Raw genomic sequence first — 17,571 nt, 5'->3', positions numbered from 1 at the left:
CCATCAATCGCTCAGCCAAATCCCATACACTCTCCAGAACGCGGCGTCGCTACTAGCTACTAGCGACTGCACTCTAGACATTGTCGCGTCTCACGGTCCAACCCCAGTTTCGAACTCGACCAACAACCTTCCGACGGCATCAGCCTTCCTTGCGTTCAAGCTTCCAGCTGCGCCGAACCATTCCAACCTATCGCTGCAGACTCTTTACTTTTCGCAACAAGATACGACAGTCAAGCTATAGTCATCATGGCCTCTCTTGGGGATGACCTTTTGGGCACCGTCAACAAGCTGCAAGACTTGGTCTTCAACACCATTGGCAGCGACTCCCTTGACCTTCCGCAAATTGTGGGTGATCCTTTGGTATAACCTGATCATAACCTCTTAAATCTGACTCGTCATAGGTTGTGGTTGGGTCGCAATCCGCAGGAAAATCATCTGTTCTAGAAAACATCGTGGGACGTGATTTCCTACCCCGTGGGAGTGGCATCGTTACGAGGCGGCCCCTTATCTTGCAGCTCATTAACGTTCCTGAGGACGAGAGCACCACCGAGCCAGCAAACGACCCCTACAGGTCCCCATCTCAAGCTCGGCGATCTGAATGGGCCGAGTTCCACCACATTCCTAATCGCAGGTTCAACGACTTCGGCGACGTTAAACGGGAGATCGAGAATGAAACCTCGAGAGTGGCTGGCAGCAATAAGGGTATCAATCGACAACCGATAAACCTAAAAATCTACTCTCCACACGTCCTGAACCTGACGCTCGTGGATCTCCCCGGTTTAACCAAGGTATGTGCTCGCATCCATGATGGACACTGTGAAAATTGTGTGCTAACACTAATCTCCCAGGTACCCATAGGCGATCAACCGACCGATATAGAGAAGCAGACTCGCAATTTGATTTCGGAATACATTGCCAAGCCTAACAGTATCGTCCTCGCTGTCTCTCCTGCCAATGTGGACATCGTCAACTCGGAAGCTCTAAAGCTAGCGAGACACGTTGACCCGCTCGGCAGGCGGACTATTGGCGTGCTCACTAAGGTCGATTTGATGGATCATGGAACGAACGCTTTGGACATCCTCTCGGGACGTGTGTATCCATTGAAACTTGGCTTCATTGGCGTTGTCAACCGCTCGCAACAGGACATCCAGGGTAGCAAGCCAATGGAGGAGGCGCTGAAGGACGAGGCCGACTTCTTCAAGCACCACCCTGCTTATCGCAATATTGCTACCCGCTGCGGCACGCAGTACTTGTCCAAGACGTTGAACACGACCCTTATGGCGCATATTCGAGAGCGCATGCCGGACATTAAGGCACGCCTCAACACCCTCATGGGGCAAACCCAACAGGAACTGGCCAGCTACGGCGATATGCACTTCAGTGGCAAGGAACATCGCGGGTCTCTCATCTTACAGCTCATGACCCGCTTTGCCACTTCTTTCATCTCTTCAATCGACGGCACTTCGACCGAGATCTCGACTAAGGAGCTATGTGGCGGTGCTCGCATCTATTACATTTTCAACTCGGTGTTCGGTAGCTCCCTCGAGTCTATCGATCCAACATCTAACCTTTCCGCCCTTGATATCCGCACGGCTATCCGCAACTCAACTGGTCCCCGCCCAAGTCTGTTCGTCCCGGAGATGGCGTTCGACCTTCTCGTCAAACCTCAAATCAAACTCCTCGAGATTCCTAGTCAGCGCTGTGTTGAACTTGTCTATGAAGAGCTCATCAAAATTTGCCACACCTGTGGCTCAACAGAACTCTCGCGGTTCCCAAGGCTGCAGGCCAAACTAATTGAAGTTGTTTCCGATCTACTCCGGGAAAGACTGGGCCCGGCATCATCCTATGTTGAGTCATTGATCTCCATTCAGCGCGCTTACATCAATACCAACCATCCAAACTTTCTGGGTGCCGCAGCTGCGATGAGTCATGTTGTTAGCAATAAACAGGAGAGGGAACGCAAGCGTCTCATACAAGAAGAGAAAGACAGAAGAGAAAGGCGGCGTCTTAAGGAGCTTGGGGCGAATGGTGCCGACACCCCCGCTGAGGATGACGAAGACTCGGCCGTTGTCGAAAAGGGTGACTCGGCACCGGCTCGCCGACAGGCCGTCAAAGGAGCCCGAAGCTTGTCTCCAGGTCTCAGAGAGCATGGTGCTGTTTCGCTCAACGCAGCTGTGAACGGTGTTCGGTCAATCTCCCCTTCGAGGCTGAACAACCAACAAGGGCTCGGCGGCGCGCGAGACTCATTCCTAAACTACTTCTTCGGCAAAGACGGCGCTTCACCGATGCCTATGGGCTCTGGTGGTGCTCATGGAAGAGACCTTTCCATTGCGAGGCACGTTAGTCAAAGTTTGGAGCCTACCTTCTCGCAGAGCATTCGCCGAAATGACGATACGCTGTCGAGCCGGTCTGCTCTTCAACCACAGGCACGCGAAGATGACTCTCGTGATTTGGGCGCGCATTTCGTAAGTTTTTTTCTTGAATATGAATATGTCACAAGCACTGACTCTTCTCTTGTTAGGGAGCTGGTGGTGAACCAGCTTTGACTGATCGTGAGGCCATGGAGACTGAGCTTATCAGAGCTCTTATTTCATCTTACTTCAACATTGTTAGGGAGTCCATTGCCGACCAGGTGCCAAAAGCCGTCATGCACCTGCTGGTAAACCACAGCAAAGATGTAGTCCAAAATCGCCTTGTGAGCGAGCTCTACAAGGAGACGTTGTTTGAAGAGTTGCTTTACGAGGATGATGGGGTCAAGAAGGAGCGCGAGAAATGTGAGAAGCTTCTCCAAACCTACCGCGAGGCCTCGAAAATCATAGGAGAGGTGCTTTAGTTGTCTCAAGACACGGCATGGACATACGGAAGCACGTCTTTGTAAAATCAGGGGGAAGCTTATCGAGGTGGCAGTCTCCTTGCCTTGAACCACGGAGAAGCTGGAAAGATAGAGCTGTTAACCTATTGTACTCCTATTCAGCTTTTGGCTGTCAGCAACGTTCACTTCTCCATATGTATTTGAATCCTGTAATGATGGCAACATGTGATCAACTAAGCCGGGTGCAGTGTAGTGTGCCTTTGTGGTGTTGCTCATCGCCAATCAGACATGTCGGGGATGCTGAGTATGCTCCAGCAAAAGCTACTGCTGAACGGACCTTGCCACATACCCTCGTTCTATCCTGGTTTGGACAATGTTCAGGGACATGTGTCAGAGGACCAGTCATAATTGAGGAGTATCCTCGTTGATAATATTTGACCTGTGGCACCAAACTCGCACACGGAGTGGGATGCAAGTATATGCAATGCCTTGGCTTTATATATAGTTATTTCCACGTTCCTTGAGATCATCTACACACAAACGTGGTAATTTGTCCTGCGCGGATTCTGTCGCTATCATTCAGCATCCATGTTTACCAAGTCAAGCATGGTATTATCTACTGCCAGTGTTCCAGTCAGTAGCGTGTATCTGGCGTAGTATCACTATTCTAGTCCTTCGAGTAACATGACTGCGTTTTGTATTCGTAATCCCTGTGGACAAACGAATCCATACATCTTATCGGTGCATTTATGCCTTGGGTTTCCAACTGTGAGCAGATGGTATAGTAGTCAGGGTTGGGGCACCTTTAGTGTACTGTGATCACCAGAACTCGTGAAGCGAGAGAATGAATAGCAGCAAAGCGTGCTCGAATGGCCTGTACTAAGTTTTTTGTATTCGCAGGACAACGGAAACTGAAGGCTTGTTGGCTTGTCGAAGCGGCAGTACAGGTCGCAAGATGCTCATGGCCGCTGCCGGAGTCCGGTTATAGGATAGATGAAAGACCCATGTCAGCGCCGAGCATCAGGCGGTGAATGGCAAGGGCTCGAGGCGTGTATAATAGCGGTTGATCAAAGGACATGGACTTAATTTCGAACCTTTTACAGTCCCTCATGGAGGGTACAGAGTCACTCGGCTCGTGTCGCTGGAGATGCATATGCTCAAAGATAACGAAGCCCAAGGGCGCGCGTAAGTGGATTTACAACGCAAACGCCGGCCCTTTTAGTCAAGTACTTGCTATTCCAAACGCTGGTTGCGCCGTCTTAGCCAACTAGCCAACCAATTTTTGCTCATGGTCATAACATGCAAAAATGCTACATTACTGTGACGTAGCATCCGATAGGAAGGGTCACTTTGTAAGCATACTGGATGCATTTTGCTTTCCTATTGCACCTAGATGAATGACAGATGGATTCAAGTCCGTGGCATTTATCTTTCGAATCGCAATCTTAGAAACCCGGTAAGAAGGACCTGTCTTTGACCGCGACAGTAAAGCAGTCGTCGGCATTCAGCTTGAGCCTGAGCTCGTGAACATGATCAAAGCCAATAGCAACCACATACGATGCCGACACTTCCGCTGAGGTTGATCATATGCCCGAACGCCACCAAAATCGAGGCGGACAGGCATTACGGACATCGGGCCATGCATGAACTGAAATCCAAACAGCCGCTACCTACATAGGCATGCTACTGGTCCCCTGACTGAGCCGCGGTTTCTAGACGTGGTCGGGTTCTTATTGCGCCTGGCTGTTGCAGTCGAAGTCTAGACGACGAAGAGCTGGACGAAGAGCGGCGTCTGTGACGTCGTTGTCTCGAATGACTTCTTGAGCGGGAAGAGGATAGAGAGCGTGATCGATCACGACGGTGTCTTGGTCGCCCCTTGCCGCTGTTGGGAGAGAGATCTCGGCGATGATGAGAACAACTTCTGGATCGGGCACGACCGTCACGGCTTTGACTTGAAGGGCGTCTGGGATTGCGGCTGCGGCTGCGAGACCGGGATGCTGCAGGCGATGAGGGTGTGTGCGAACGGCGTGACCGACGGCCTCGCTCCTCAGGCGACTCACTACGAGTCAAAGAACGCCTGCGTCTCTTGGTAGGAGGCGCCCGCGACCGGCTTCTAGAAGCAGATCGTGACCGACAATCTTCCTCATCGCGAGCAAAGATTGGCTTGCTTTGTCTTGTAGAAGACCTTGAACGTTTTCGAGGCTTGGCCTGTCTGGACGGAGAACCAGATCTGAGCCGGGGACCGGGACTAGGAGAACGTTGACCTCGGTGTCTTGGGCCATCTTGACTTGGAGTGCGACGTTCTCGGGGCGATGAACCTTCAGCAGACGGTGATCGCGTACTTCTGCGACGACGACCTGCGGCGCCGCCTCGGAGGCCAGTGCCACGATGGCTATTTGGGACATAACTGTCTCTCTGATATCCTCGGTTTTCAGCTCGATGACCTCGATGCTCGCGGCTCCACCCCGGTGATCGGGATCTGTTCACTCCACGGTCATAGTTCGCTCGTCCGCGGTCGTCGAAAGCACGATCGCCACGTCGGCCACGCCACGTATCACCTCCTCGCCCTCGTCCCCAGTCGCGGCGTTCTCTTGGGTCTCCTCCTTGGGATTGTCGCCGATCTGCATCTTCGCGACGGCGACGGGACTCCTCGGCAACTCTGTCTGCTTCAATCTGCGGTCAAGGTTATCAGCCAGGGTCGGACATATCATTGAGCCGTCGGACAAACCTTCTCCTGGATGAGTTCAAGCTTTTTGGCTTCGAGCAGCTCCTTGGGCACACCCTGGGGACTGGCCTGAGCACTAAGGAAGAGCTTCCAGAGCTCTTTGCAGAAAGGCGCGGTTTCCTTTTCGAGGAATCCCGTCAATTGGATTTGGAGACCTTTGATGTCCGGCTATGTCTAAGCTTAGTAGGGCGAAGAATATATTGCGGTTGAAGGGATACTCACGAATCGGGAACCCTCTATCAACCCAAAGCAGAGCTCAATCACGACATCATCTTCGCCTCCAAGGATCTCGGAGATTTTGCTGGCTATCCACCTATTGAGTATGTGATCAGCAGCAGCGACCGGGAAGGCAACACGTTGTAGCCGTAAAGATTTGATGTCTGGTTTCCATACTTCTTGATGACCTGCAAGTTGACCTTTTGCATGTCCACCTTCTGATTGAATTCTGGCGGAAACTTCGTAGACTTCAAGAGCCTTGCGTCTACTCCTGTCGCCATTTCCACGGTGGTTGGGCTACCACTGGTGCTCGTGGAAAGGATTCGTACAGGCAGGCGTTTGGGTGCAGTTCGTGCGTTTCTAGATAGATTGGCCTCTGACGTCGAATACGTGAACGCGACTGGGACTAAAAGGAATTCATGCACGGACGTGGGGTGTGGCGCCGAGCTACACAGGTACCTGGGGCGAGGTTTCTACTTACCTTGCTTTCCCTGTACGGTATAGTACGGTACCTTAGGTAATCGTACTTATGTAGATAGGCATTGGGGTGATTGGGGCTGTAAGTGCATTCCCTTGAAGACTACAAGTACATAGGATCCCTACCAACAGCACCTGCCCCGAGCTGCTTGCCGTAGTCCGTTCCACGACTATCCCCAACCCTCCGACAAAGTCGCTGGTTCTACCTTTCTGACTCGGTGTATCATTCATAGCATAGCTACGAGAGAGGTATCAGCATACCTAGGGTAATGGGATTACCTCTCAGGATGGATAATCTGCACGCACCGACCGTCCCCTCAGGCCCAGCCAGCTTCCTTACTTCCAAGGAGGATTACACCAAGTTGACGTATCTCGAATTGCAAGCGCAGAAAATTCAGATGGAGACGGAAATGCAAGCTTTAAGTGCCATTCTTGATTCAGTTCGTCCCTGCAACACCAAATCATGTGGTGCATTAGCTGGAGCACTGACTTGGCCAACAGCACGGGTCGAACATGACCACTCCGTTGACCACCAGAGATGGATTTCCAAGGGCAGATATTGATGTTGCCCAAGGTACGTGGTCCTATATTCAGTTGTGATCACAATATTCAGCTTTCACTGTATAGTGCGCACAACTCGCGCCCGCATCATCCACCTCCGCAACGACTATAAAGATCTCATGGCAGTTGTGACGCGCCATCTAGACGAGTACTTCGCACGCCCAGGCTCAGAGGACGACGCTGCACAGGATGTTCCGACAACTGCCCCGAGAGCGACAGCGCACACGACTGACCGTCCGTTTGCGCGAGTCAATTCTGTGACTGGAGGCAGTCCAGCTGAACAGGCAGGACTCAAAATAGGAGATGAGATAGTGAATTTTGGGCATGTGAACCGTAGTAACCACGACAGCCTAAAGAAGGTTGGCGAGTGTGTGCAGGCAAATGAGCAGGCAAGCCCCCCTCCCCCGGAAACATTCGCCATTCAATGGTCGAGAGCTTATGACTGACGTGCTGGCCTCAGAGAAATGTGGCAGTTCAGATCATACGTAGCAGACAGGGCGACATGCAAGAGGTCCGCACACTTAATCTCGTCCCAAACCGAGATTGGGGTGGCAGGGGGCTTCTTGGCTGTCATATCCTGCCTCTTTGAGCCAGGCCAAACTTCAGTCATAGCCATGCGAGCGACCAAAGAAGTTATTCTGCACGACTCAAGTATGTAGGAACAGGGCTTTCATCACTGATACTCGTGATACGTGGGCATGTATGTTTCGTGGGCAAGAAGGGTATTTCCTGGCACCCACCAGCAACCCACCAGTTCCAGCATATACACGTTGCGGACTGTATGATCCTGCCACTCATATAGGCTCATGCGTATTGGGTTAAAGTGACACGCTGTCGCTGCTTATCTGGGAGACTCGTTGCATTGTGAGGCAGCCAGACATGTGGCGGACAGTGGTCCTTAGGCAGTCGGCTAGGCAGTAATGTACCTAAAGCATTGAGCCAACCAGCCGGGAAGCAAGTGCTCTGTGCTCTGCGATGGGCAGGCTGGACATCCCCGAAAGAGCCCATTACATAAGCAGCACATCAACGATATGACCCAACGGCCGCTCGTTGGTCCAGCCCGATGACTGAATTTTTCGCTTAGGCTTCCCTGCTCTCGCGAAGGTACCTGATCTTGCTCCCCCGCCATTCCGCCCCAACCCCAAAACACCTTCACAAAAAGCTCAGCGGCGACACCCTTCGACGACCGACATCACAACTCTTACCCATCCACGATTCCAGCGGTCGCTTTCTGGTACGTTCTCACTGCCCCTGTAGCTCGATCTCCACCTTGCATGCCTTCAGCCGGCTCTGGAGGTCTGTCTTTCTCCTGGCGCAATCTAACCACCTGTTTTGCTCTAGCCCCGCTTGTTTACCGTTTACTACCTCAACAATCGCATCGCTTGACCGCGCATTCGCAACCATGGCTGCCGAGCAATCGCAGACCCCGACCTTCAAGCTCGTCCTTGTTGGCGACGGTGGCACCGGAAAGGTATGTTATCGGGCCCTCAAACCTCTTTACCCCGCCTCGGTTGTTCAGTGGCAAACGTCACTGGCACTGTCGTGCCTCTTCTGTTTTGAATCTGGACCTATATTGACATGGCTTCTTTTACAGACTACCTTTGTCAAGCGTCACTTGACTGGCGAGTTCGAGAAGAAGTACATGGCCACCCTCGGTGTCGAAGTCCACCCTCTTGGCTTCTCGACCGTACGAGCCCCTCCATCCCTCCTGCCCTATACGGGTGACTGATCTTAGATGTAGAACTTCGGCAACATCCAGTTCGATGTCTGGGATACCGCTGGCCAGGAGAAGTTCGGCGGACTTCGTGACGGCTATTACATCAACGGCCAGTGCGGCATCATCATGTTCGACGTCACCTCTCGCATCACCTACAAGAACGTGCCCAACTGGCACCGTGAGTTGCTGTCTATGCTCCTCTTCCTCGACAACGGCTGACATTGAATTCTCTGCAGGCGACCTTGTCCGTGTCTGCGAGAACATTCCCATTGTTCTCTGCGGTAACAAGGTTGATGTCAAGGAGCGCAAGGTCAAGGCCAAGACCATTACTTTCCACCGCAAGAAGAACCTCCAGTACTACGACATCTCGGCTAAGTCCAACTACAACTTTGAAAAGCCCTTCCTCTGGCTCGCCCGCAAGCTCGTCGGCAACCCCGCCCTCGTACGTGAAATTCCTAACACCCGGCCGCGCCCAGGTGCTGTGTGGCATGAATCATGTTGACTGACCTCACTAGGACTTTGTGGCTGCCCCTGCGCTTGCCCCTCCTACGGCCCAGGTTGATGAGAAGCTCCTGGCCGAGTACAAGAAGGAGATGGACGAGGCTGCGGCCATGCCCCTCCCTGGCGAGCAATCTGACGACGATTTGTAAGGAACGAACATGTGTTTGGGTGCGACACTCGGCTCGTCACGAACATGTGGAGCGAGGAAGTCTGCATCGGCCGAGAATCTGAACAAGATTCAATGACGGCACTCGGTAGCTGGGCAGTAGGCTGCCGCATGCCAGAGGAGTGAACGGAGGACACCTGTTCGGTGGACGGGCGGACCCTTTAGAAACGAACCGTGATGATGACATGCGTGCGCGAGTACCAGTGGACTCGTGCTAGCTCTAGCTAGATAGGTTTAGCGAATTCACCAGAGCTTTATGCTCATCCACTGTCTTTCCACCCTACTGGCAAAGGGTGGGTGCATTTGTGCATAATAACATGGGAGTGGGCAAGAGTCAAGACGAATCAGCGCCAATCAAATAGTGAAGAACGGAGTTGACTAGCCACGCACAGCGCTGATGAATGATGGCGACGACAGTCTGCGGTCAAGGAATCTCCTGACAAAGAGTCGAAACGCGACGATTGTAGGAGGGGGTTGGTAATCCTTACTGAAGAGCAAAAGCGTGACGGTGGGTCCGTCGTAGCCGTGGAGACCCAATGCGAAGTATTGACACAATTTCCTCATGCGGTGGACTGCGCGTCACACGATTGGCTAGGACTCCAAACGCGGGAGCGTGATGCAGTTGCAGGGGGACACGCTGCAGACGGGATTGACGCGGGGCGCACGACCCGCACATGGCACCTCTCGAGGTACAAGATGCTCTTGTTCATCCTGTCCGACATTGTCATCGCCTCTCCGAATGTGCCAGGCAACTTAGATGCTCTCCTCTGCTCACTTTTCGTCCCAAATACTCAATATTACCGGTCCAGAAATCTGTCCTACCGATAGCCTCTCCTCGATTGCTTCGTCACGAGACACTCGCGGCTGACGACGCGGGCAATACTTAAAGTGTCTTTTCATGCCGCCGCCATACGACGCGACGCGCGCTGGTGCTTTCCCGCCCCGGTCAGCCAACATCGACATCATGACGCCGATGGAACAATCACCATCCTCCTCCCCTTCAGCTTCCGACCGAGTCTCTCCCGATAACTCCCAGAGCGAGATCCCACCAGCAACACCTCAGGCCCAGGTTCAAGTCGAAGCCCCACTCGACGCGGCGATCAGCGCCACAGATGAGAAGCACCCCAAGGGCAAGAGGAAGAGGACCGCGTATGTGTAACCATGGTGCTCTACACTATGGGATACCTCCCTTGCTATTCATCCAGTGCGACTGACTTCGATTGAATCATAGTGCAAAAGACAAAACCATCCTTGAAGAGGCTTACCAGACCAACCCAAAGCCTGATAAGACGGCGCGCCACGACATTGTGCAACGCGTATCACTTACCGAGAAAGAGGTTCAAATTTGGTTTCAGAATCGACGTCAAAATGACCGCCGGAAATCGCGCCCACTTTCGCCCCAGGAAATCGCTGCCTTGCGTTATGGTGGCATGCAGGTTCTATCGTCTGATCCTGTGACGTCGAGTTCCTTGGTGGAAGCAGAGACTGCGCAGGGCAACGATTCTTTTTCAACACCTAGCCGCCCAATCGACTCGGGCCCAACTTCGAGCCAGAACCGATCATTTATTCAAAATTTTGTGGACAAGGTGAAGGAATCTTCGACCGATTCTGTGTCCCGCGGGGATGGCATTACTGCCCGATCGTCCAGTCCATACACCGATGCAGAGGCGCAGCGGGACTCACAGGACTTACAAACGATTTCCACACCTTTACCAGCAACCATGGGATATTTGGCGAACCGTTGGAACTTATCCAATTCCTTCCCCTCAAAGTCGCGCTCTAACCAGGTCGCGGAGACGCCGAGGTATGTATAATTATTTGAGCATTTGTTAGACGTTCAACAACATCGCCATGCTGATCAACACCTCCGTCTCAGACAAGCTCCGTTTAGATTTTCCTCGCCTCCGTCAACAATATCCAAAACGCCTGCTCTGCCAACACCCCAGTCGCAGTCGCACGTGCGCATCTCGTTGTCCCTCGAGGGCAAAGCTGAGTTGGTCGCTAATGACGAGTCCCTGCCTCAATCGTCTCCCATATCTTCACTTCCGACGTCTCTTCCCCGTCTTTTGCAAGGGAGGCCACGTTCACTGCACCGAAGCCAAAGTGCAGCCGCACAAGTTACTCTGCCTCCTATCTCCGCCCTGACGCAGAGTATATCCGTGAATCTCGGCCGCGGGCGATCCAGAGATGCTCAAGTCTGGGAGCTTTGCTGTGACTCGGATCAGCGCGATGAACTGACGACACAAGCTGAAAATGAGTCGAGCGGGTCCGCCGTTGCTGCCATAAACCTCCTTCGCTCTACCAGCGGGATGCTTCAGCCCAACAGCGCGAAACGTAACGCCCCGCCTCTAAAGAATCACTCAGGAATTTCAAACAAGAAGCCTCGACTGAGCCGGGCATTTTCGGGCAGCGCCGTAGCCAGCAGCATCTCTGCACACGACGATCACGGCCAGAAATCGGGGATGGAAAGCAAAGGTCCCAAAATGTCGTTGTTCATCTCTTCTGCGAGTGGTCATGATTCAGACAAAGAAAATTGGAGCCCCGACGGTGATGGTGTACCGCCCACACTTCCGAGGGAGCTCCCTACCCCGACACCCTTGTCACCTTGCCAGACACGTAAAGCACTGCCTCTTGAAGCGCCTCACCTTGCTCACTCACGACGCCAAGTACGAGGTCTTCGAGAGCAGACATCACCGAGGATGCTCGGAAACAGCCGAGCCAACACGGCACCTCTATTTCGCAGACGAAAAGAATCGAGTAAAGACCTGGAGGTGTTCGAGGACCACGAAGGTCTCCCCATGCTCCGGCCAGACCGGGAGGTGGAGACATTTATGCGCGGAGAGGTTAGCCCTGGCAAGAAGGGTGATATGGACTGTATTGCCGGACTGTTGTCCCTGAGCCAGGGAAACTGGAGATGACATCTTTTCCAAGTACCCGCTTTCATGATTTTGTATTCACGCTACGACGAGCGAATGAGGGCGCAATCGCCGAAGGTGGTCATGGTGAAAAGCCAGTTCGATACATCATGAGTATAAGTATGGCGACAGGCTTTTGTCATGTCCTGGGTATCCATCTATCTAGTTATCTATGTCATCCTGTACCGACGCTGAACTTGTAGGCTGCAGCAACTATTCCCGGGACAGAGGTTCAGCCGCGTGAAGTTAGAGACGAGGGGGAAGTGTATGCCCAGACGTGGTCTGGTATAGGACCTGTCTCCGTCAGCCACTTAAGCACTCAGATATCCGATCGGAGACCTGCGTCTGAAGGAGCAGTAAAGCGTTGTAACAGATGCGATCGAAGGTGGGACATCACAGCTTCCTCGATGAACTTTCTTCCCACAGTGAGCTTCTATTGATTGAAACTATCCCCGTCCTCTCATGTCCGCTTTATCTATGTCAAGTACAGATCTTGGCTGAGCTTCAGCGGTGACGGCTTGCCACTGTTTGCTTGGCAACTATTAAGGGATTCTGTCTATGCCTTTAACGTAATGCACTGCCTGAGCAACTCCTTCTGACAGTGTTCTCAATTGTTCGAAAAGGAAAAGGGGCCACCATTTGGCCGCAAATGGGTATATATCACATGCCTAGCAGGCTCATCTGTCGTCTCAGCGGGCTTGTGCTGATGCTGCCGTCCTCGCTGGCATAACAGGCCGAGTCCGTATCAATGTCCCATTCGGGCTCGGCTTCATCCTTGATCTCTTCATTCGGCGTGCCTGTTCCCGTAGCGTCGCCCGAATCGAAGCCCTTTTGCGTAGCGGCTCGGGTGTTCCAGCGTAGCGTGCGGGATACGCTGTCGAACCACTCGGTCTGACTGCGGACGACCGTCGGCAGGGGGTACTGCGAGGCCGTGATTGTGACATAGTCACCTTGCTTCAGCTCTACACGGCCCTTGCCGTCGAAGGCACAGTAAGCTGTGGCGCGGGAGTTTCGGGGCACAGAGACCCGTAGGGCCATGGTGTCGGAAAGAACCATTGGGCGGAAAGACAGGGTGTGAGGGCAGATGGGGGTGAGCAGGATAGCGGGGATATCGGGATGCACGAGAGAGCCTCCTGCGGAGAGGGAATAGGCAGTGGAACCAGTCGGCGTCGAAAAGATGCAGCCATCAGCCTGCACGACAGTGAGGAGTTCGTCATCGCCATAGAGCTCGAGGTTGGAGACGTAGGGTGATGGGCCGCGGTCGATCACAAGCTCGTTGAGGACCTCGAATTGCTCGCCCTCCTGAGGACCCTGCCCATTGACGCCGCTGCGATACACAGTACATGTGAAACGCATACGCAAGTTAACACGCATGCCCTCATCTCCCATGATGCGGCCCAGGTGCTGCGTATACTTCTCGAACTCGAAATTCGTCAGGAAGCCTAGGCTGCCTAGGCTGAAGGAGAGAACGGGGGGGACAATGCGCTGGAACAGCCACGACGTGAAAAGCACGGTGCCGTCGCCGCCGAGGGTGAGGACGAGGTCAAACTTCTCCGGTTGCGTCCAGCAGAGGTCCGGGGTCCAGTACTTCAACATGTGCTGGAACCGGGCATTCTCGCCAGTGATACTGCGGGAGTCGAATCGTTTCGAATTACGCAGTTTGGCATCGACGTAGACGTTCACACCAATATCCGAACCGTAACGCGGGGTACGCAGGAGCCATAAAGCGAGTTCGCGGGTCAGGTAGACTAGCTGGTTGTCGCGGGCTTTGGTGACAATCATGACATTACGGACGTGGCGCTTGATTGGACGGCGCTGAAGCTGCTTGGCAACTTCGCGGACACCAGTGGCTGTCTGAACGAGTCGAGAGTGCGACATGGAGTCATCATTCTTGATCTCCTCAAGCACCTTGTCGATATCGACGGCATCGTTGAAGCGGTTGTGGTAGAAGCATGGTGACTGCAATGTCGGTAGGGCGGTGGTGGGCGTCATGGCTTGATTGGCAAGGTCGTTGAGGGCGTCGGCAAGCTGTTGCGAGGAGCAGTTCTTATCGGGGCGGCTATCGTGAGTGTCATGAGCGGAGAGCATGCCGGTGAGTGAGAGGGCCTCGGGTTTGTTGTGACGGGAGACAGATGAGGCCAGAGCTTTCATGATGGTCTGGCGCGGGACCTCGTGAGAAGGGGCGTTGCGGCGGTGGCCCTGGGGTGAGTGAGTTGTTTCGTGAACACGGGCAAGCTGGGTGGCATGCGGCGTATCCTCTTGGTCGTGCACCTGTGTCTCCGAGTCGGACAGCAGGGACTGGCGTAGCGGAGAGTGGGGTTTGGTATTATCGCTGAGGGCGGGGTGGAGGGCGGTGGGTGAAGTGACGAGGCCGGACATGACTGCGGTTTCTCCGACGGACCGAAAATGGTGGCAGGCGTGGTGGTACTGACCGCTGGGGTTATTTTAGGAGGTCGTGTCGAGCCGAGGTGGGTGTTGCGTTAAGTCCGTCCGGGAGGGTCGGGTAGGTCGACGCCGTCGAAGGTTCCGTTCCACTACTAATCAAGAGGGAATGAATGATGTAACAGGGAATAAAAGGCCCGGGGATGCGGGATGCTGTTGACTACAAGCAAGCTAAGTGAAAGCAACCTGGATAGTTGTTGATGATAGGCAGAAGTGAAAGAAAGACAAAACGCTCGAGGGTTTGGTGAGACACAGCAAAAGTCTGACCTGCAAGCAGATGACGAAATGAAAGACGGGTAGGTGTAGGAAGCGAAAAAACGAAAAGGCCAGAACTACCAGAGTTCTCAAACTGTAAATGAAGGGAGAAAGAAGGTGCCTCGGACTCGGTGCAAAGATGAGTGAGTGCAACCAGGCAGCCTGGATAGTTTAAGCGGTGCGTGGGCATCAGGTATGTTTTAAACCCAACTGCTCTTTCTACAGCATTTCTGTTCTCTGCCCACCAAGCGTGCAGCTCCCGCGCGATCGGGTCCAGTGTCAGTGCCAGTGTCAGGTGCCGCCTGCCTCCGTCCATTCGTTCGATGGCTTTGCTGTCCCCCTCCCCTGTGGTCCTCCCCCCGGTCCTCCTTCCCATCCCAAGAGACGCGCAGACCCTGCAGTGGGATCTAGAAGGGACAAGGGCGAGGGAAGGCAAGGGAAGGGAGTACCGGGGACGGGACACTGGCGAGGGGCGGGAGGGGGCCAAACATGAGGTGAAGCTGTCAGAGCTACCGAATCCCTGTTGACAAGTTGCATCCTATTGCTCCAGTCTGGCTGGGCGACTGGCATCCCTCTACTTGCCGCCTTACTGTGCGACGGGCTTTCGGCGTTCACCTTTGCAACAGGAGCTGTCATTGCCAGTCTGCCCTGCTCTTCGTCGCATCTGGCCCACCACTCCGAGGCGTCGCAGCACGCGTCCATGTGTGCCCGCTCCAGTCAAGTTCCTTGGCTGCGGGTCCTAGAGGGAACGGCGTAAACAACGGAAGGGATTCGTGTTGCAGCCAGGCACACACAGACCCAGCCAAGGGGTTCTGAAGTCGAGATGAAACACGGCATCGACCCGCGCGACGACAGGAGCCTTCAAACTTGCCTTGCTAACCTAGGTACCTGCCTGCCTTTGGTGCCTTCCTTTGGTGCATGTATTCCCCTTGAGCCACTGCATGCGGCTTCCATCTGCCTCTGATTGTCGTCCACCGTCTCTCCCAGACATGGCGCCTGCCCTTGTTGCCGCGCACCAAAAAGCCATTCAAATGACAACGTCCGACTTGCAAGGATGGGTTGCAAGGATGGGCGGATGGACCGTCGGGGCACCCAGCTATCGCATTGCAAGCCATCTCAATGCCAGGGGCGTGCTCAAGACCTCTCATATTTCATTTCTCTGTTGTGACTTTTTGCATTGCTACCTGGCACGAAACAACAGACTGCAGAGCTCCTCGCGCCACTCCCCACGTCGTCCAGACATGCCGAGTAGCATGTTTCCCAGGCCTCTCATTACAACGATGGATTTAGGTTAAGGGCGAGACGATCTTCAACCGGGACATTTGTAGCCACTTTGACCCCAATCACTTGCAGCCGCGAACCAGTGCCGACAAAGTGTTTGGACCTGGCATTCTTCCCCGTAGCCGTGATCCTCGCGCGCTCCCCGTTGCGTCCGAACAGGTGTCTCTTCCTCCTGTACGCCCATCTACACAGTCAGGCTCACCTCCAACGTCCATCTGATGCAGCCTTGGCTTCTGTTATCGACCGAAGGGTTCGCACCATATCCTGCGCATCTTCCTCGCCTTCGTCGTTGCCCTCCGTCGTGCCCTGCAGTTGTCCGCAGCATCGCTTCAGGCCAAGCGCGGCGGCTGCGTCCCACTCGCCCACTGTGAAGTTACCTTCGCTCTCCGCTAGTAGCAGATCTCCCTTGGCGGTGAATCCAAAGACGTGTAATGACCTGGCTTCAGATGCTTCGCGCCGAGAAGGCTCACCGACAATCTTTGGCTCACCAGTCGCCTGCAGGATCGCTACGACGACGGCTGTCGCCACGCCCTCGAGAGGTACGGCACCAGATACCAAGGCGAGCAGCGCGGCGTGGAGCAGCGCCGGAAGAGCAACAAGGTTTTGCTGGGCTTGGTTGAGCTTGCTGTTGACATAGTCGTCCGTAGGCGTCTGGGTCACCTGAAGGGTTATCTGAAATACGCTGCGTGGGAACCTCTTGGTGCAGATTAGCTGTTGCAGGGACGCTTGCAACAGGCTTTCGAGCTGACGCTCTCGTGTACCTGAGAGGTACGTCAGTCAGTGCGCGTTTCGAAAACAGTGGATGGGGGAGAAAAGTCTTCTCACCTCCAACACCCGCTGCTGGTCGCACCGTCACATCAATGACCGCTTCGAACGGGTCTTCATCCCGCCTCTGAGCCTCTATGGGCCCGTTGACCGAGGCCACGATGCAATGATCATTGTGTGCAAATGTTGCTGAGCCATCTGTCCGGTGGAGATGTGACAGTCGGCCTTCCGCTGGCTGGGCCCCCATGATGATTGCTCAAAGCGAAAAAGGCGAAGCTAAGTTCTGCGTGGTGGAAAACAGATATTCCCTACGTCTCGTCCGCTGGAACCGAATTGCTGTGTCGCTAGAAGTATGATGAAATTCGTGTTTCAATGAGGGCGATGCAAGGTTGCACGGTCATGCAAATGGTTTACAAAGACCGGATCCGAGGCCTGCATTGCCGTCCCGCAGATGGGAGCTTCAATGGTCGCGTTTTTTTGCGCCAGGTTCGTTAGGTCCTCATTCAGCGCCGCCTAGCAAGCTTGACGAGTACAGTACGGTACTAGGTAGTAGCCAAGGTACCTAATGCAAGCCGTTTCTCCCTAGCCGCAAGTGACCTGACCTGCCCTCTTCAGGCACCAACCGGTCCAGTCGGAGGGTCTCCACAAAATGCAGCCGCAGCTTCCAACTGAACTGGAAGCACTGGCAGGCAAACTCCAGAAGAATGCCGTGGAGTGGGAATCTTGAGGATCGTGCTT

The 17,571-nt window shown here is 54.0% G+C and overlaps 7 protein-coding genes across 7 annotated transcripts; 4 read left to right on the top strand and 3 right to left on the bottom strand.

The window, feature by feature from the left end:
• Positions 1 to 246: 246 nt before the first annotated feature.
• Positions 247 to 2,833, top strand: DNM1 (Dynamin- GTPase protein; the record flags this gene model as incomplete). Its single annotated transcript, XM_028643456.1, has 4 exons — positions 247 to 345; positions 402 to 788; positions 849 to 2,465; positions 2,522 to 2,833. The coding sequence occupies 4 exons, from the start codon at positions 247 to 249 to the stop codon at positions 2,831 to 2,833; spliced, it is 2,415 nt and encodes an 804-aa protein (XP_028493001.1).
• A 1,709-nt stretch (positions 2,834 to 4,542) lies between these two features.
• On the bottom strand, positions 4,543 to 6,034 carry SRRM1 (Serine/arginine repetitive matrix protein 1; the record flags this gene model as incomplete). Its single annotated transcript, XM_028643455.1, has 6 exons — positions 4,543 to 4,871; positions 4,920 to 5,291; positions 5,371 to 5,485; positions 5,541 to 5,705; positions 5,760 to 5,850; positions 5,931 to 6,034. The coding sequence occupies 6 exons, from the start codon at positions 6,032 to 6,034 to the stop codon at positions 4,543 to 4,545; spliced, it is 1,176 nt and encodes a 391-aa protein (XP_028493000.1).
• A 465-nt stretch (positions 6,035 to 6,499) lies between these two features.
• Positions 6,500 to 7,380, top strand: NAS2 (putative 26S proteasome regulatory subunit; the record flags this gene model as incomplete). Its single annotated transcript, XM_028643454.1, has 4 exons — positions 6,500 to 6,670; positions 6,732 to 6,804; positions 6,858 to 7,180; positions 7,252 to 7,380. The coding sequence occupies 4 exons, from the start codon at positions 6,500 to 6,502 to the stop codon at positions 7,378 to 7,380; spliced, it is 696 nt and encodes a 231-aa protein (XP_028492999.1).
• Positions 7,381 to 8,193: 813 nt separating this feature from the next.
• On the top strand, positions 8,194 to 9,158 carry GSP1 (GTP-binding nuclear protein gsp1/Ran; the record flags this gene model as incomplete). Its single annotated transcript, XM_028643453.1, has 5 exons — positions 8,194 to 8,262; positions 8,386 to 8,478; positions 8,533 to 8,686; positions 8,745 to 8,950; positions 9,024 to 9,158. 5 exons carry the CDS (start codon positions 8,194 to 8,196, stop codon positions 9,156 to 9,158), a joined length of 657 nt encoding a protein of 218 aa, XP_028492998.1.
• A 915-nt stretch (positions 9,159 to 10,073) lies between these two features.
• D7B24_009377 (uncharacterized protein) lies at positions 10,074 to 12,093 on the top strand (the record flags this gene model as incomplete). The annotated part of the gene is made up of 3 exons (XM_028643452.1): positions 10,074 to 10,324; positions 10,407 to 10,979; positions 11,052 to 12,093. 3 exons carry the CDS (start codon positions 10,074 to 10,076, stop codon positions 12,091 to 12,093), a joined length of 1,866 nt encoding a protein of 621 aa, XP_028492997.1.
• Positions 12,094 to 12,750: 657 nt separating this feature from the next.
• UTR1 (NAD(+) kinase) lies at positions 12,751 to 14,469 on the bottom strand (the record flags this gene model as incomplete). Its single annotated transcript, XM_028643451.1, has 1 exon — positions 12,751 to 14,469. The coding sequence occupies one exon, from the start codon at positions 14,467 to 14,469 to the stop codon at positions 12,751 to 12,753; it is 1,719 nt and encodes a 572-aa protein (XP_028492996.1).
• A 1,797-nt stretch (positions 14,470 to 16,266) lies between these two features.
• Positions 16,267 to 17,080, bottom strand: RRP46 (exosome non-catalytic core subunit rrp46; the record flags this gene model as incomplete). The annotated part of the gene is made up of 2 exons (XM_028643450.1): positions 16,267 to 16,829; positions 16,894 to 17,080. The coding sequence occupies 2 exons, from the start codon at positions 17,078 to 17,080 to the stop codon at positions 16,267 to 16,269; spliced, it is 750 nt and encodes a 249-aa protein (XP_028492995.1).
• Between the last annotated feature and the right edge of the window lie 491 nt (positions 17,081 to 17,571).

This window comes from Verticillium nonalfalfae (assembly GCF_003724135.2).
Source record: "Verticillium nonalfalfae strain VnAa140/NRRL 66861 chromosome Unknown scaffold_92, whole genome shotgun sequence".
NCBI classification, from domain to species: domain Eukaryota; kingdom Fungi; phylum Ascomycota; class Sordariomycetes; order Glomerellales; family Plectosphaerellaceae; genus Verticillium; species Verticillium nonalfalfae.
Note: the sequence above shows the minus strand (reverse complement) of the source record. Positions and strands in the feature narration are given on the sequence as shown.